Raw genomic sequence first — 12531 nt, 5'->3', positions numbered from 1 at the left:
ATGCATGTAAGGCATAGATACTGAATGCAGATTTACAAAAGAGGATCCAAGCAATAAAAATAGCAGTAGATGATTCAGAAGATTACTTGGTGTCTTATGCAACAGGACTTTACATTGTGAGTGAAACAGTCACATCTGTGAGTGATTTTTCAAAATGGTGACTAGAAATAATGAAACACTCATCTTTTGGCGATTGCATTTCTTTCACTGACAATCTTCCAAAGCTCACTAATGAGTGAAAAATATTTTTTGAAGTTGGGTTTGTTTTTTTTAATAAAATGAAAAGTTAAATTATTTAAACAAAAGTTTAATAGAACAATATACTCTTTTTTAATGAAGGCTGTTTAAAAAAAACATCTGAAGAAATTAAAATGTTTATACCTTGAAGTATCAACATAAAATTGGATGTGTATTTAAATTTACAATTATTAAAAAAATAAAAATAAAAAAATACAGAAAAATATTTATGATGTACATACTCCTCACAGAATGAAGATGTCATATTCTAAAAATCATGTGAGTTTGGCTAGTAAACGAAAATATTTAGTTGTCAAAGGTCAACTAAAGATAAATTTGTTCATAAAGCCTTGTACAAGAACCATGTCATCAACAATGAAGTCCGCAGAAAGGTCATTCAACAAATACGTCACTATGAAGACCTACTGGCCATGGTGAAAAAGATGAAACTCAGATGGTATACACACGTAACACACTAATCCTGCAAGGAAGATTTCTGGGGAAAAAAGATGGGACACACAGAAGAAGTGGACTGACAACATTCTTGATTGGATAAGAAAAAGCTTTAATGTCACCGATGCACTTACTCAGAACTGCACCAAGTGGAGACAGCTTGTTTACAGTTCCTCCACCATGCAGCACCCCTATGACCCTAGGTAGTTACAGGACCAGTACAGAGAATTGTAATAATGATTCTAATAGTAATTAGTTATTTTTTCAGTAAGGAAATCTCAATATTCATTAAGAGTCAGTGATCAATGTTTTTTAAAGCTTAAAAAACTTACGTGGGTTAGGTGAAGGTGGCGGTAAGGTTGGATAAAGTTTCCGGTTGCAATTGTCCGTGTCTTGACAGCATTGAATACTATAATCATGCTTTCGGACCTCACTGTTCTCGCAGAAGAATGGACGATCTGGAGGTATCGGTTTATCATGGCACCTGCAAAAAGTAACATTTCAGATTATCAAAATATACAAAAATCAATAAAGCTAGAAATCTCAATAAAACATTTGGAAAATATTCACAGATCAATATTAAAAGAACAAGGTCGATAGCCATTAGTCCTGTGCTCTCGTGTAATGAATGAATGCATGAATGTAGGATTGACATGAAATTCTTAAAGTAGCGATAAAACACTTTGGATAATCACAGATTTCAAGGGGTTTCTGCTAAAATAGTCATATTTTAAAAACCAAAGCACTTTAAGTCTTCAAAATATCACCGTTTTTTTGTTCAGAAATGAATATACTTTTAAATGAATTAGTAAATGATAACATACATTATATAATTTTAGAGTTTTAAGCAAATAAAGTGATAAAAATGTGATCATAAAACAGCATTTTCGGTAAGATTTTGTAAATTGTTTTTGTTTTGTTTCTATCGTTTTCAGGATGTTCACACATAATTTTCCTTAGCCCTATCATTAACCCAAAGTCAGAGTGGCAACCTCCCTACCTTCTCATAATTGCACAAAGACCCTCTTAAAACCACGCAATCACCTTTTAGAAAACAAGCAAACAAAAAAAAGAAAAACACCCAGGATTTATCTATCATAGGAAAAGGGGGGGGCGGGTAACTGGCCTAAAATGCTCGAATGATTCAAAATGGGAAATCATTTTACATTAAATTCTAAAATAATTTTTGTTTATCTTTTATTAAAGTTTTTCAAGTTGTTCACATGCAATTGCCTATAAAGGTAGAATCACATCTTTTGGAGAGGTGGTCAGATGGGGAGGGGTAACAAAAGGTATTAATCTACTATAATACCAAAGAAATATTGCAATACATTCATTTTTAACCAATTCTAAATTTCGATTTCAGTTTTTGGCACATAAAATGCATTACAACTAAACTTTGAGTTCTCTAACTTCTTTTCTTTTCATGAATACATGGCATTTTTAAGCAATCGCAGCATTTTTATGTGCATTTACTGCAGATTATTTGGAAACCATTCATTTCTGGAGATTTTTCAATAGCATATTCAGGTTCCTTGCACAAAAATACACTTATATGGCAAATTTCATTGCTTAGTCTTGTGTTTTAACAAAGATATAACATTTTTACTGAAAAAGTAGTGTCAAAAATGTGACAAAATGCATATGGTCTTAAAGAGGGGAAAATATCCAAACATGCAGTCATATATTCAGAACTTCCTTGATTTTAATTGGATTTTCAAATTTTAAAAAGATTCTTTCTTAGCTTATCAAGCTCTTTCTGTATATACCAATATTGAAATATTTTAAGCCATTTAAATTTTTTCATGTGTATTGCTACTTAAAGATGACCGAAAAATGGCCTGAAATGACTTAAAAAGTAAATGTCTTAGAATGACTTTAATGAACTTAAGGATGAATTGAATGACCTTACGAATAACTTGAATGCTTAAAAAAATAACTGGAAATCCTTCAAAAACAACTTGAATGATCTGGAGAATGACTTAAATGGCTTTGAGACTGACTGGTTGTAAAGTGGGTGATCATTTTACATTAAATTAATACAGATAAGTGATCCCCCACTTTATATCACAAAGTTACAAACATAAGTACAGCATGTAGTAAGAACAGATACTACACTTTGAGGTATTTATTTGCTCCCCCACTGAGCAAATTAGGCACAAGGCCGATTTTTAATGTGAGGAGTGAAGGGGAAATGGGGACAAACTCCCCGGGGAGTAGGGGAGCTGGATAGTGACAATTGGCATGAAGGGTTGCCCCTACATTGACCAAGGTCTTATATGTGGGATTGCTCCCACATATGGTCTTTGCTTGCAGTATCTGCCGGAACAGATGGTATTTATTTGCTCCCCCACCGAGCAAATTAGGCACAAGGCCAATTTTTAATGTGAGGAGTGAAGGGAGGGGGAAGGGAAAAAGGGGACCAGCTCCCGAGAGGTGGGAAATGGGAGCTGGTTAAAGGTCAGGCATGTGGGGTTGCCCCCACATCTGGTCTTTGCTAGTCATAGCTAGTCATAGCTTGCAGTATCTGCCGGAACAGATACTACACTTTGATCTTGGCCAAAAGGCCAAGAAAAGCTAAGAACAGCATCTACTAACAGACCTTTGATCTTAACCAAAAAGGCCAAGCACAAAAATGTTACGGACAGACTGACAAACCGACCGACGGAGTGACTTGTAGAGTTGCTTGCACGCGACTAACAAAACAAACTAGTTTCTCTGAACCAGTGTCTCTCAGAACCCTAAAATTCTGCAAGAATAAACAAGAAAAGCTAATACCCTTTAACTTATTAATTTCATTATCACATTCAGTTTATTGCTTGTTTTATATGCTGGTAGGTCTTAGAAAGCTTATAGAAATGGACTTCCAAACTACTCTATCTCTGACAAGATCTTTATTTACCCCTCTTTTTCTCTCAAATCAATTCTTATTCTTCCATGTCTATTTTTTCGCCAGCCTTGTGAACTGGAGATGCTATTTCAACTGGTCTACATTTATAACCCAATAACTCATCCATCCTTTCAATGTGACCATACCAACAAAGTTTCTTGTTTTACACACATCAATCTATACTGTCCAAATTTAATCTTCCTGTGAGCGGACCATATCTAAGCCCGTCTTTAAAATTCACATTACACATACATCATATTCTCATATTTCTCTCCATACAATGCATGTCCTCCACTCTCTCTACCCAGATTTAAGCTTTTTGGGATATTGGAATTGATATCAAAATCAGAAACATTTGAGCCTAATTTCCAAAAACAATTCTTTTATTCTTCACAATAAAAAAACTGAAACAAACAATGTATGTATTTATTAGAAAATTGTATATTTACAACATGTCTAAGGGCTAAACATCACATGTTATAAATCCCATTCCCAGATTTAGCATTGACTCTCCAACCAAAGTCTAATTTGTATTTTTATTGGTAAATTATGGTAAAGAAAGTAAATATTATAATGTTCATTTAGCCCATTCCTTCAGTAAATCATTTGAAGCGTTCAAATTTCTTTTTTCACTTATTTCTCAAACATTTATATGGCACCTATCATGTTGTTCACAGTTGATTTTTAAGAGATTTAAAATGCTTTGGAGATTTTTTTTCAGTTTTACTTGTACCAAGTTGATCTTGTCATTGTCTGGTCATTGTCTTCTAAAATAATTGATATTTTACTATATTTTTCACTTTGACCACAAGTGAAAAAACAAAGATGAAAATCTTACAATGAGCTTAACTAAATTTTGTATAAAATGCATAAAGTGAAAACATTTAGAAGTTTGTTGAATTAAAAAAAAAAAAAAAAAAATTATATCTACACTTTAAAAAGTAATGTCCCCTCCTCAAAAAAGAAAAAAAAATGAGATTTGAGTATTTTTTATTGTACCTAACAGAACAAAAAGAGATACAGAAAAAAAAACAAAGATGAAAGAAATAAATGTTACTGAATGCAAGATAAGTTATACTTTTATGTATCTGGATAAGTTTGCATATTTGTGTTTTTAGTTCAAAACAAACTTAGTGTTTATACTGTGAAGTTGGAACAAAAAATGCCCATAATCTATGCACGAGGACCCTTGATAATGGCTCAAAATGTAAAATTAAACAAAATGCTGATAGAAACGTGTCAAATAAATTTCAACAATCATGCGTAATGTTATACCTATATTTTGTTTAATTTTTGAGCAATTCAATAAGATTAGCGGTAAAAAATTTAGTTAATATCTCTAAAAAGTTAGAACAAGCTGGAAATTATTTTATGTTAAATTCATATACAGGACTGATCTCCTACTTGAAATTCTAGAATATGGTATAGCTGGAAATGTCTTCTCAATTATTAAATCATTTCTTTCTGACAGGGTCATAAGAGTAGTAGTAGATGGGCAAAAATCAGAAGCTCACAGTATTAATGCTGGAGTCCCTCAGGGGTCCATCCTGGGCCTCTTTTCCCGATCTACATTAATGATCTTTCAAATCACATCCTTACATCATTTGTAGACATTTATGCTGATGACACTACCATCTATGGTAGCACATCTAAGTCAGTAAACAACCAAGTTCTCTCTGATTCTCTCTCCTCTGATCTTGATGACGTGGTACAATGGGGAAAGGAGTGGCTGGTTACTTTTAATGCGTCTAAAACCAAGCTTCTCTCTTTACGTCATCAACGTTCTGATCCCCATCTGGCATCAGTTGAAATGAATGGCTCTCGTCTTGAGGAGACCTCAAGTTTTGACAAGCTTCCGGGCTTAATCTTTACTCCTGATCTTAAATTGAACAAGTACATCAAATCTGTTGCCAAGGCCGCTGGAAAAATGGTGGGATCCTTCTATCGATCTAGTAGATATCTCACTGCTGATGCAATTCTATCTATATAAGAGCCAGGTACGTCCAAGGATGGAATACTGTTGCCACATCTAGGCAGGAGCTGCTAGAAAGGACTTGTCTTGCTTTGATAGAGTTCAAAATAGACTTCGTAGCCTCATAGGAGATATCCTTTTCTCTTCCCTGCAACCTCTATCTCACAGAAGAGATGTTGCGAGTTTGTCTTTGCTGTATCGTTATTTTCATGGAAAGTGTTCAACTGAGCTTCACAAGAAACACCCGTCTAGCAGAAAACACTATCACTAATTTTCCCCACTCTTTATCTGTGCCTAAACCTAAACGTAGATTCCATGAACAAGCTCCTTTCTTAGAACTGCACGCCTGTGGAATTGTCTTCCGTTTTCCTGCTTTCCAGCTGACTACAATATGGTTGTCTTCAAGCCTAACATAGACAAGTTCTTGATGAGCCGTCCCACTTGTTAACAAATTTACTGAATTTCCATTACTAACGATTACTATATTGTCCAATTTCTACTGTACACTCTTTAACCGTTATCCTCGAGTGGCCTCTTGGCCTTGATAAGTGGTGATGCCTATGTAATAAAAAAATTAAAAAAAAAATTTTTTTTTTTTCTTTCCAGCACGTAATTATATAAAAACAAGTAGAATCTAATTTAGCTACTCCTGTTAATCTACAAATTTGCCATTATTATTATATTTCTATTATGTTGTTTTTCTTTTTAGAATAACAAAACAAATCAATATAATAACCGATTACATCTTTATAATTAGGAGAAAAAATGTAAACATACTTTCATAGGGGAAAGGCAGAGAATACCTAAACCCCCTCCACATGTTAAGAACCCTTTTTTTTTTTTAAATAGTAACATGATTGTGTACGAAATTTCGGAAATCGTAATACTGAATTTCACATGAAAACAATGGTATCTACGTATTCCTTATATTTTTAAGAGAATTATATCCAAAAATTACGAAAATTGATGCGGTAGAAAATTATTTAATTTGATGAAAATGATCGTAAAATTCAGAAGAATTCAAAAAGGGAGGTCATTTTCCGATTTGGTTTAAAACAAAATGGCGGAAAATTTTCACTTGCTAACATAATTAAAGTTGTTTTGTTTAATAATTCAGTAGTATTCAGGTAATTTTGACTGCATTTGGAAGCTACTTGACAAAAATAATCAGTTGAAAGCATTGTTTTTTATCTAAAAACTCCATTTATCGACTACAAAATCTCGTCCCAATAGTGTAGAAGCACCACTTATTCTTAACATGGAGACAGACGTTGCTAACTATTCTGTTCTACACATTCTCTTCCTAATTTGTATACCAACTGTTTTGTTTACAGAAATTTCAAATAGCATTAACAACGAACAAATGCAAATGAGCTTCGTTTAAAAAAAAAAAAAAATCATCTCACAATTTTAACTCCATTTAGAAGGATTGATTCTTTTAATCTATGCCCACCTCCTCCCAAGCGTATGTTTTACGTTTTGCAAAAATACATGCGGACAATTAACATGGATTTCCCAGTCATCTGAAGAGTTTTACAAAAAGCATCAAACCTTTAATTTAGAAATTAAAAACAAAATCAGAATCGGTACTTGTATCGGAATCGGGAAAATATTTTTTTAACTCATCCCACTACTAATAGAGATGATTTATTGGTTTGTTTATTTTTTATGCTTCAGTTTAGAAAGTTTTGTTTTGTGTGAATGAAAATTCCTAGTATTCCTACTATTATATAGAAGTCATTGTGTACGTGCGAGTTCCTTCCTCATAAATTTGGAAACAGCTGAGCCTATCTTTTTCAAATTTCACACAGAGCTAATTTATGTCTAGCAGTGTTCTTGGATATGCTTTGTACAGAAATTCATCTAATAAATATTGAAAATCAAAAAAATATGATCTTAAAAATAGTTTTTCTCTCTTAAATAACAAAAGAATTTTTACAGGGGAATATTTTACGTTACACCAGCCAAGGGAAGTAATAAAATCTCAGCAAATCATTTCTTCTTTAAAATAGATTTATTATCATCTGCTGATATAGCTCAGTGGTAGAGGATTCGATTGAATGATCCCCTGTTCAACCTCATCATTTTAATTTTTTCTTATTAATGAATTCAGTTTACGATAAAAAAAGGTACCAGTTAAAATTATTGCAAATCATTTCTTCGTTTACATATTTTAAAACTAAATATTTATGAGAAGTGACTTTTCCAGGTTATTCATTCTAAAACCCAAATATCAGCTGATGTGATATTGTAAACAAACACAGACGGAATTTGATGAACGACATTACTTTTTAATTTTTTTTTTTTTTTTTTTTTTTTTTTTTTTTTTTTTACAAATTAATCCACCCGGCAAATTATTCCTCGTAATCTATATATATAAAAGCGAAAATGTATGTATGTATGGATGTCTGCTAAAAACTTTCAACAGACGCGACGAAAATTCATAAACTCAGTATCACATCGAAGCTCCATCCTTTGCTCGAAAAATATCGAAAAATTGGCCAAAAACGTTAACTTTTTCACCCGAAATCAACAATTTTCGACAGGGGGGGGGGGGGATCAACAAAAACGGTCCTCTCGTGACAATGACCGATTCTACGCATGCGTCAGATGACGTTGTGACCTGATTTACTTTAAATAGTTGAAAAACCGAACAAATTTCATGTACGTCACGTTAGTTCAGTTGGTTAAGGCCTTGGTTCATTATCTAAACGTTTTGGGTTCGAATCGTGGTGTGAGATGTTTTTTTTTTCGATTTTTTAAATTTAAATATTGAACCAGTTTCGCTTATTCTTAGCGACACCCAAAAACACTCGGGTACCCACCGATTTTTTAAATTTTAATATCGAAACAGGCTTATTTAAGTCATTTTTAATGTGTTCGTTTTTCTGTTTTAATCGTTCGTTTGCCTTACATTAGTTTTTTTTGTGTTTTTTTTTATTGTTTGATCGCCACGTAGCGGGGAAAACAGAAACTGACTTCCGCAACTTGATGTTGTCGCACCTGCTAATTTCGGTTTATAAACGTCAACTTAACACACTTATCAATTCATCTGTTCCCGTGGTCGAGATGGTTAGGTCGCAGGGTTTTTTTTCCATTTCCTTTCCACCTCTGCGTCAAACGTTCAGGGTTCAAGCCTACCTTTATACTAAAATTATTTTTTTTCTTTCACACCTCCAAACAACCGGCCAACGTTTTTTTTTAACAAGGTTGTTTTAATCTACCCACCCCCCACCAACACACACCTCCAAACATTCGAGCAATGTCGGGTACCCCCGCTAGTCTAATATATAAAAGCGAAAATGTATGTTCGCTTTTTGTGTATGTCCAAGAAAGGCTTTTTTCAGAGAAGCGGTTGGTCGCCTAACAACTTTTTAAAACTTTCTATATCACATGTAAATCGTAATATCTCAGAGTTAACAACGGAGCTCGCCTGTCTATTTAATGTGCTCGACTTCGGGAAGATAAATATTCAACAGTTTTCGCTCGCCGCATGTAGGTTAGGCCTTTTCCTATAATGTTTCCCCCCTACCCCCAACGTCTTGGGGGGGGGAGGAAGCATTCCCGCACTAAATGAAATGCTACCCCGCAGTCAAAAGTTGACCTCATTAAGTCATTAAAACGTGCACCTGCCAATTTAAGCAATTAAATAAATTCAAACGTGTTTCTGTCAGTGTGTCGCGGTGGCGCAATGGTTAACGTCGCACGTTTTTGTTTTTCACACTTTAATTTCCAACTTTGCCTCAAGGGTTCGGGTTCGATCCTCACTTACCTACCAAAACTTTTTTATTTTACCCCCCCCCTCCCCGGAGTTTTGATTTACCCAAAACCACACACACCTACAAACACCTGGGCAACGCCGGGTACCCCTCGCTAGTCTATATATAAATAAAAAGCGAAAATGTGTGTTAGTGTGTGCACCTCTTCTGTATGTCTGCCAAAGGCTTTTTTCGCCGGGCTTCTCAGTCAGCTCACTCCTCCTCAAAACTTTTTATATGCTGTCTAAATCATAATATCTACGACTTAAGAACGGGGGTCGCATCTATCTTTAATTTGCCCGACTTTTACACACTATTTTCGAGATTTTTCTATCGCCGCATCTTCGTTATGCTTTTCAGTATAAAAAAAAAAAGAATGCTGGGGCGGGGGAAACAGAAACTGGCTTGCAGCGCCAACCTTAGTTTGACTTTAAGATCAAACATTATGCGACTTAACTTTCTCGCACCTGTCAATTTCACTTTATAAACATTAAATTAAGACAGCTTTCACTTCATCTCCCCTCATGGCCGTCTCAAGGAGTCTGGGTTTTTTCCCTTTCATTTCCACCTTCGCGTCAAGGCTTCGGGTTCGAGCCTACCTTCCTACTATAACTTTTATTATATTTTACACACCTCCAAACACCAGGGCAACGCCGGGTAACCCCGCTAGTTTATAATATAAATCTCACCTGTGTGTTTAAATGTATGTATGTCTGCCTAAAACTTTTGACAGATGCATCATAATGTGATGAAACCTGTATCATGTTAAACCTCAAACTTTCAGACGACAAATATCGAAAAATTGGCCAACGGGGCAGTTTCCTACACGGAAGGGGTCGCTTTTTTCGAAGATATTTTCGATAGTCATCCACTCTTTTCGATTGACTAGCCCTTATTTTGACATCAATCACTTTCAGTTTTGTGATGGATGGACGTAACAGCAAAGATGTCACTTTTTTTTCACATTCTTTTTCTCCTCCGCAGTACAGGTTGGAGCCTGCTTACCTACTACCATTTTTGGGAGGGGGTTTTCACACACCTCCAAACACCCGAGCAACGCCGAGCACCCAGACTAGTATATAATAATCAATAGAGGATTGATTCTATAATAATACAGATGCAATCTGCGTAAATAAAAGTATCATGTTTAAGCGTATTGTATGACCAAGTAATGCTGGGCGACTAGCTAGTCTAATATATAAAGGGCACACTGGGCACGAACATTTGTGTATGTCCATTGGGTGGGGGTGTCTCACGTCGGTTAGATTCCATGAGAAGTTTTCGCATACTTCCCAAATCGTAATATCTCAGATTCACAAATGGACATTGTCTCGATCTTTTTTTTTTTTTTTTTTTGATGGAGTCAAACAAAATTGCCACCGTGCTGTCGTGCCGGCTGTTTGTCTTTTTCATATAAACATAAATGAAGTGAAACTATTTGAACGCAAATGCCAACACCTGGCCTTCGCCCAGGTAGTATCGGTTCTGTAATTTGTCCTTGGTCAATGTAGGGGAAACTCTTCATATTGATAAAATTATTTATTTGGATACTACCAGAGTGGCCCCTTTTGGGAGAGCTGGCTTTCCCCCCACATTAAAAACAACCTTGTGTTTAATTTGCTTTCGTGGGAGTTTAAAAGCAATGCCAGCTTGTTTTTGATTGACTACGTTAGAGTCGAACGCTTTACACTTCCGGTCGCGTCATGGAGTAGCAGTAAGATTTTCTTTCACTTTCTTTTCTGCATTTGCCATTACAACTTTTTTTTTCTACACCTCTAAACACCCAGGCAACACCGGGCACCCAGTCTAGTCATAAATAAATTTTATTTATCTTCAGTGACCAATTCAACAAAGAAACATTAATTTTGATTTCCTCATTTCACACAGACTTTTGAATAAGCTGATGGTCCTATCGGCTTTTAAATGCCGTCTTGTCAGAAAACTTCTCACATACAGAGGAAAATTCACTTCTCACACGGACATTTTATAATTTTAGATTCAACACAGAAATTTAAACAAATGATACCTAATATACAATATTTTTATTTGAGAAAACTTTCCATAGAAAACATTTTGCCAAAACTTTCTCAGGAAGGAATTCTAAATATGTGCGTATCTGACCGAAAAACGTACAGACATTGAAGAATATCAAATCTCAATAGGATGTAATTTAGTTACTTTTCTTTTTTTAAATCTTAGTGGAGTAGATTGTGTCTAGGATTTCCATTTAATTAATGCTTTGACCAAAGGGAGGGGGGCATTTGAAGCATAAATGATTGGCATTGCTTTTGATCCATCAACTGTTCCTGTATCGCAATATTTTTAATTGTAAGTTGCCATAGTGAAGTAGATAACAATGCACACTGACAAGCTGAGTATACTAAGTTCCAATCAACAGCTCACTAGCATTGCTTATAGATGTTAGCAACCTTCATGTGGTCTTCCTCAAAAGCAACAGGGAAACCAATGACAGAATAAAGCCGGTCAAAAAGTCATACCATATCGATTCGTACAAATTAACAAATAAAACAGAGTAAAAAGTTTGTCAAATAAAGATAAAATATGTGAGATACGGGTAACCCGCTTGCTTGACAACCACCAACACCAATGCTGCCTCCATGGTCTTTTCCATCTTCTCTTCTGACCATATAGTCTTCTTTCACATTGGCAACTGCAAGGAGTGTGCAGTAGGATATAAGTATATAAAAAATAAATAAAACAACTCAAAAGAAAACATAAAAAACACATTCTGGTTGAACTCTGGATGTGTGTGTGTGACACCATCATGGGAAAAGTTTATCAAAGTTTGTTCATCATCATCTCATTCTCTTAAAACTTTTCAGATTTTCTTAAAATCATAACCTGATTTTTACTGCGTCCAACTTGCAACTCTCCTCGACTAACTCAACTAACGTCAACTGTTAAAAATTCAAAATGCTCCCAAGGGACATAAACTGTTGCAAAAACTTCGCCACACCTGAAATTAAATTTAAAATATATTGACTGATCTTTTGTTCCCAATAACTAGCACACCTTGATTAACAATCCTATCCCAGCTTTCTTTTGTGATCCTTTGTGAACAACTTCCTATCCATTGTTCTGCTTATAAACCCATTTCCCTTTTTTGTCATGTTTTTCTCTTTCTCCCTAACACTCAAGGAGAGAGGGAATGTCGATAGTATCACAAGCTACCAAAAAAGTTTCCTTCAGGCACTCTTCTG

General features: G+C 34.9%; 1 protein-coding gene and 1 pseudogene across 1 annotated transcript in view; both read right to left on the bottom strand.

The window, feature by feature from the left end:
• LOC145247420 (TGF-beta receptor type-1-like) overlaps nt 1-12531 on the bottom strand; it is a 174563-nt gene that overhangs the window by 35378 nt on the left and 126654 nt on the right. The window contains exon 3 of the mRNA XM_080109180.1: nt 1023-1174. Coding sequence (XP_079965306.1) covers nt 1023-1174 — 152 coding nt within the window. The remainder of the gene's footprint in view (nt 1-1022; nt 1175-12531) is intronic.
• Nucleotides 3106-3269, bottom strand: LOC145247637 (U2 spliceosomal RNA; annotated as a pseudogene).

This window comes from Euprymna scolopes, chromosome 25, assembly GCF_053919585.1.
Source record: "Euprymna scolopes isolate OS-2025 chromosome 25, ASM5391958v1, whole genome shotgun sequence".
NCBI lineage: Eukaryota > Metazoa > Mollusca > Cephalopoda > Sepiida > Sepiolidae > Euprymna > Euprymna scolopes.
The sequence above is the reverse complement of the archived record's forward strand: the minus strand, read 5'-3'. Positions and strand labels throughout refer to the sequence as shown.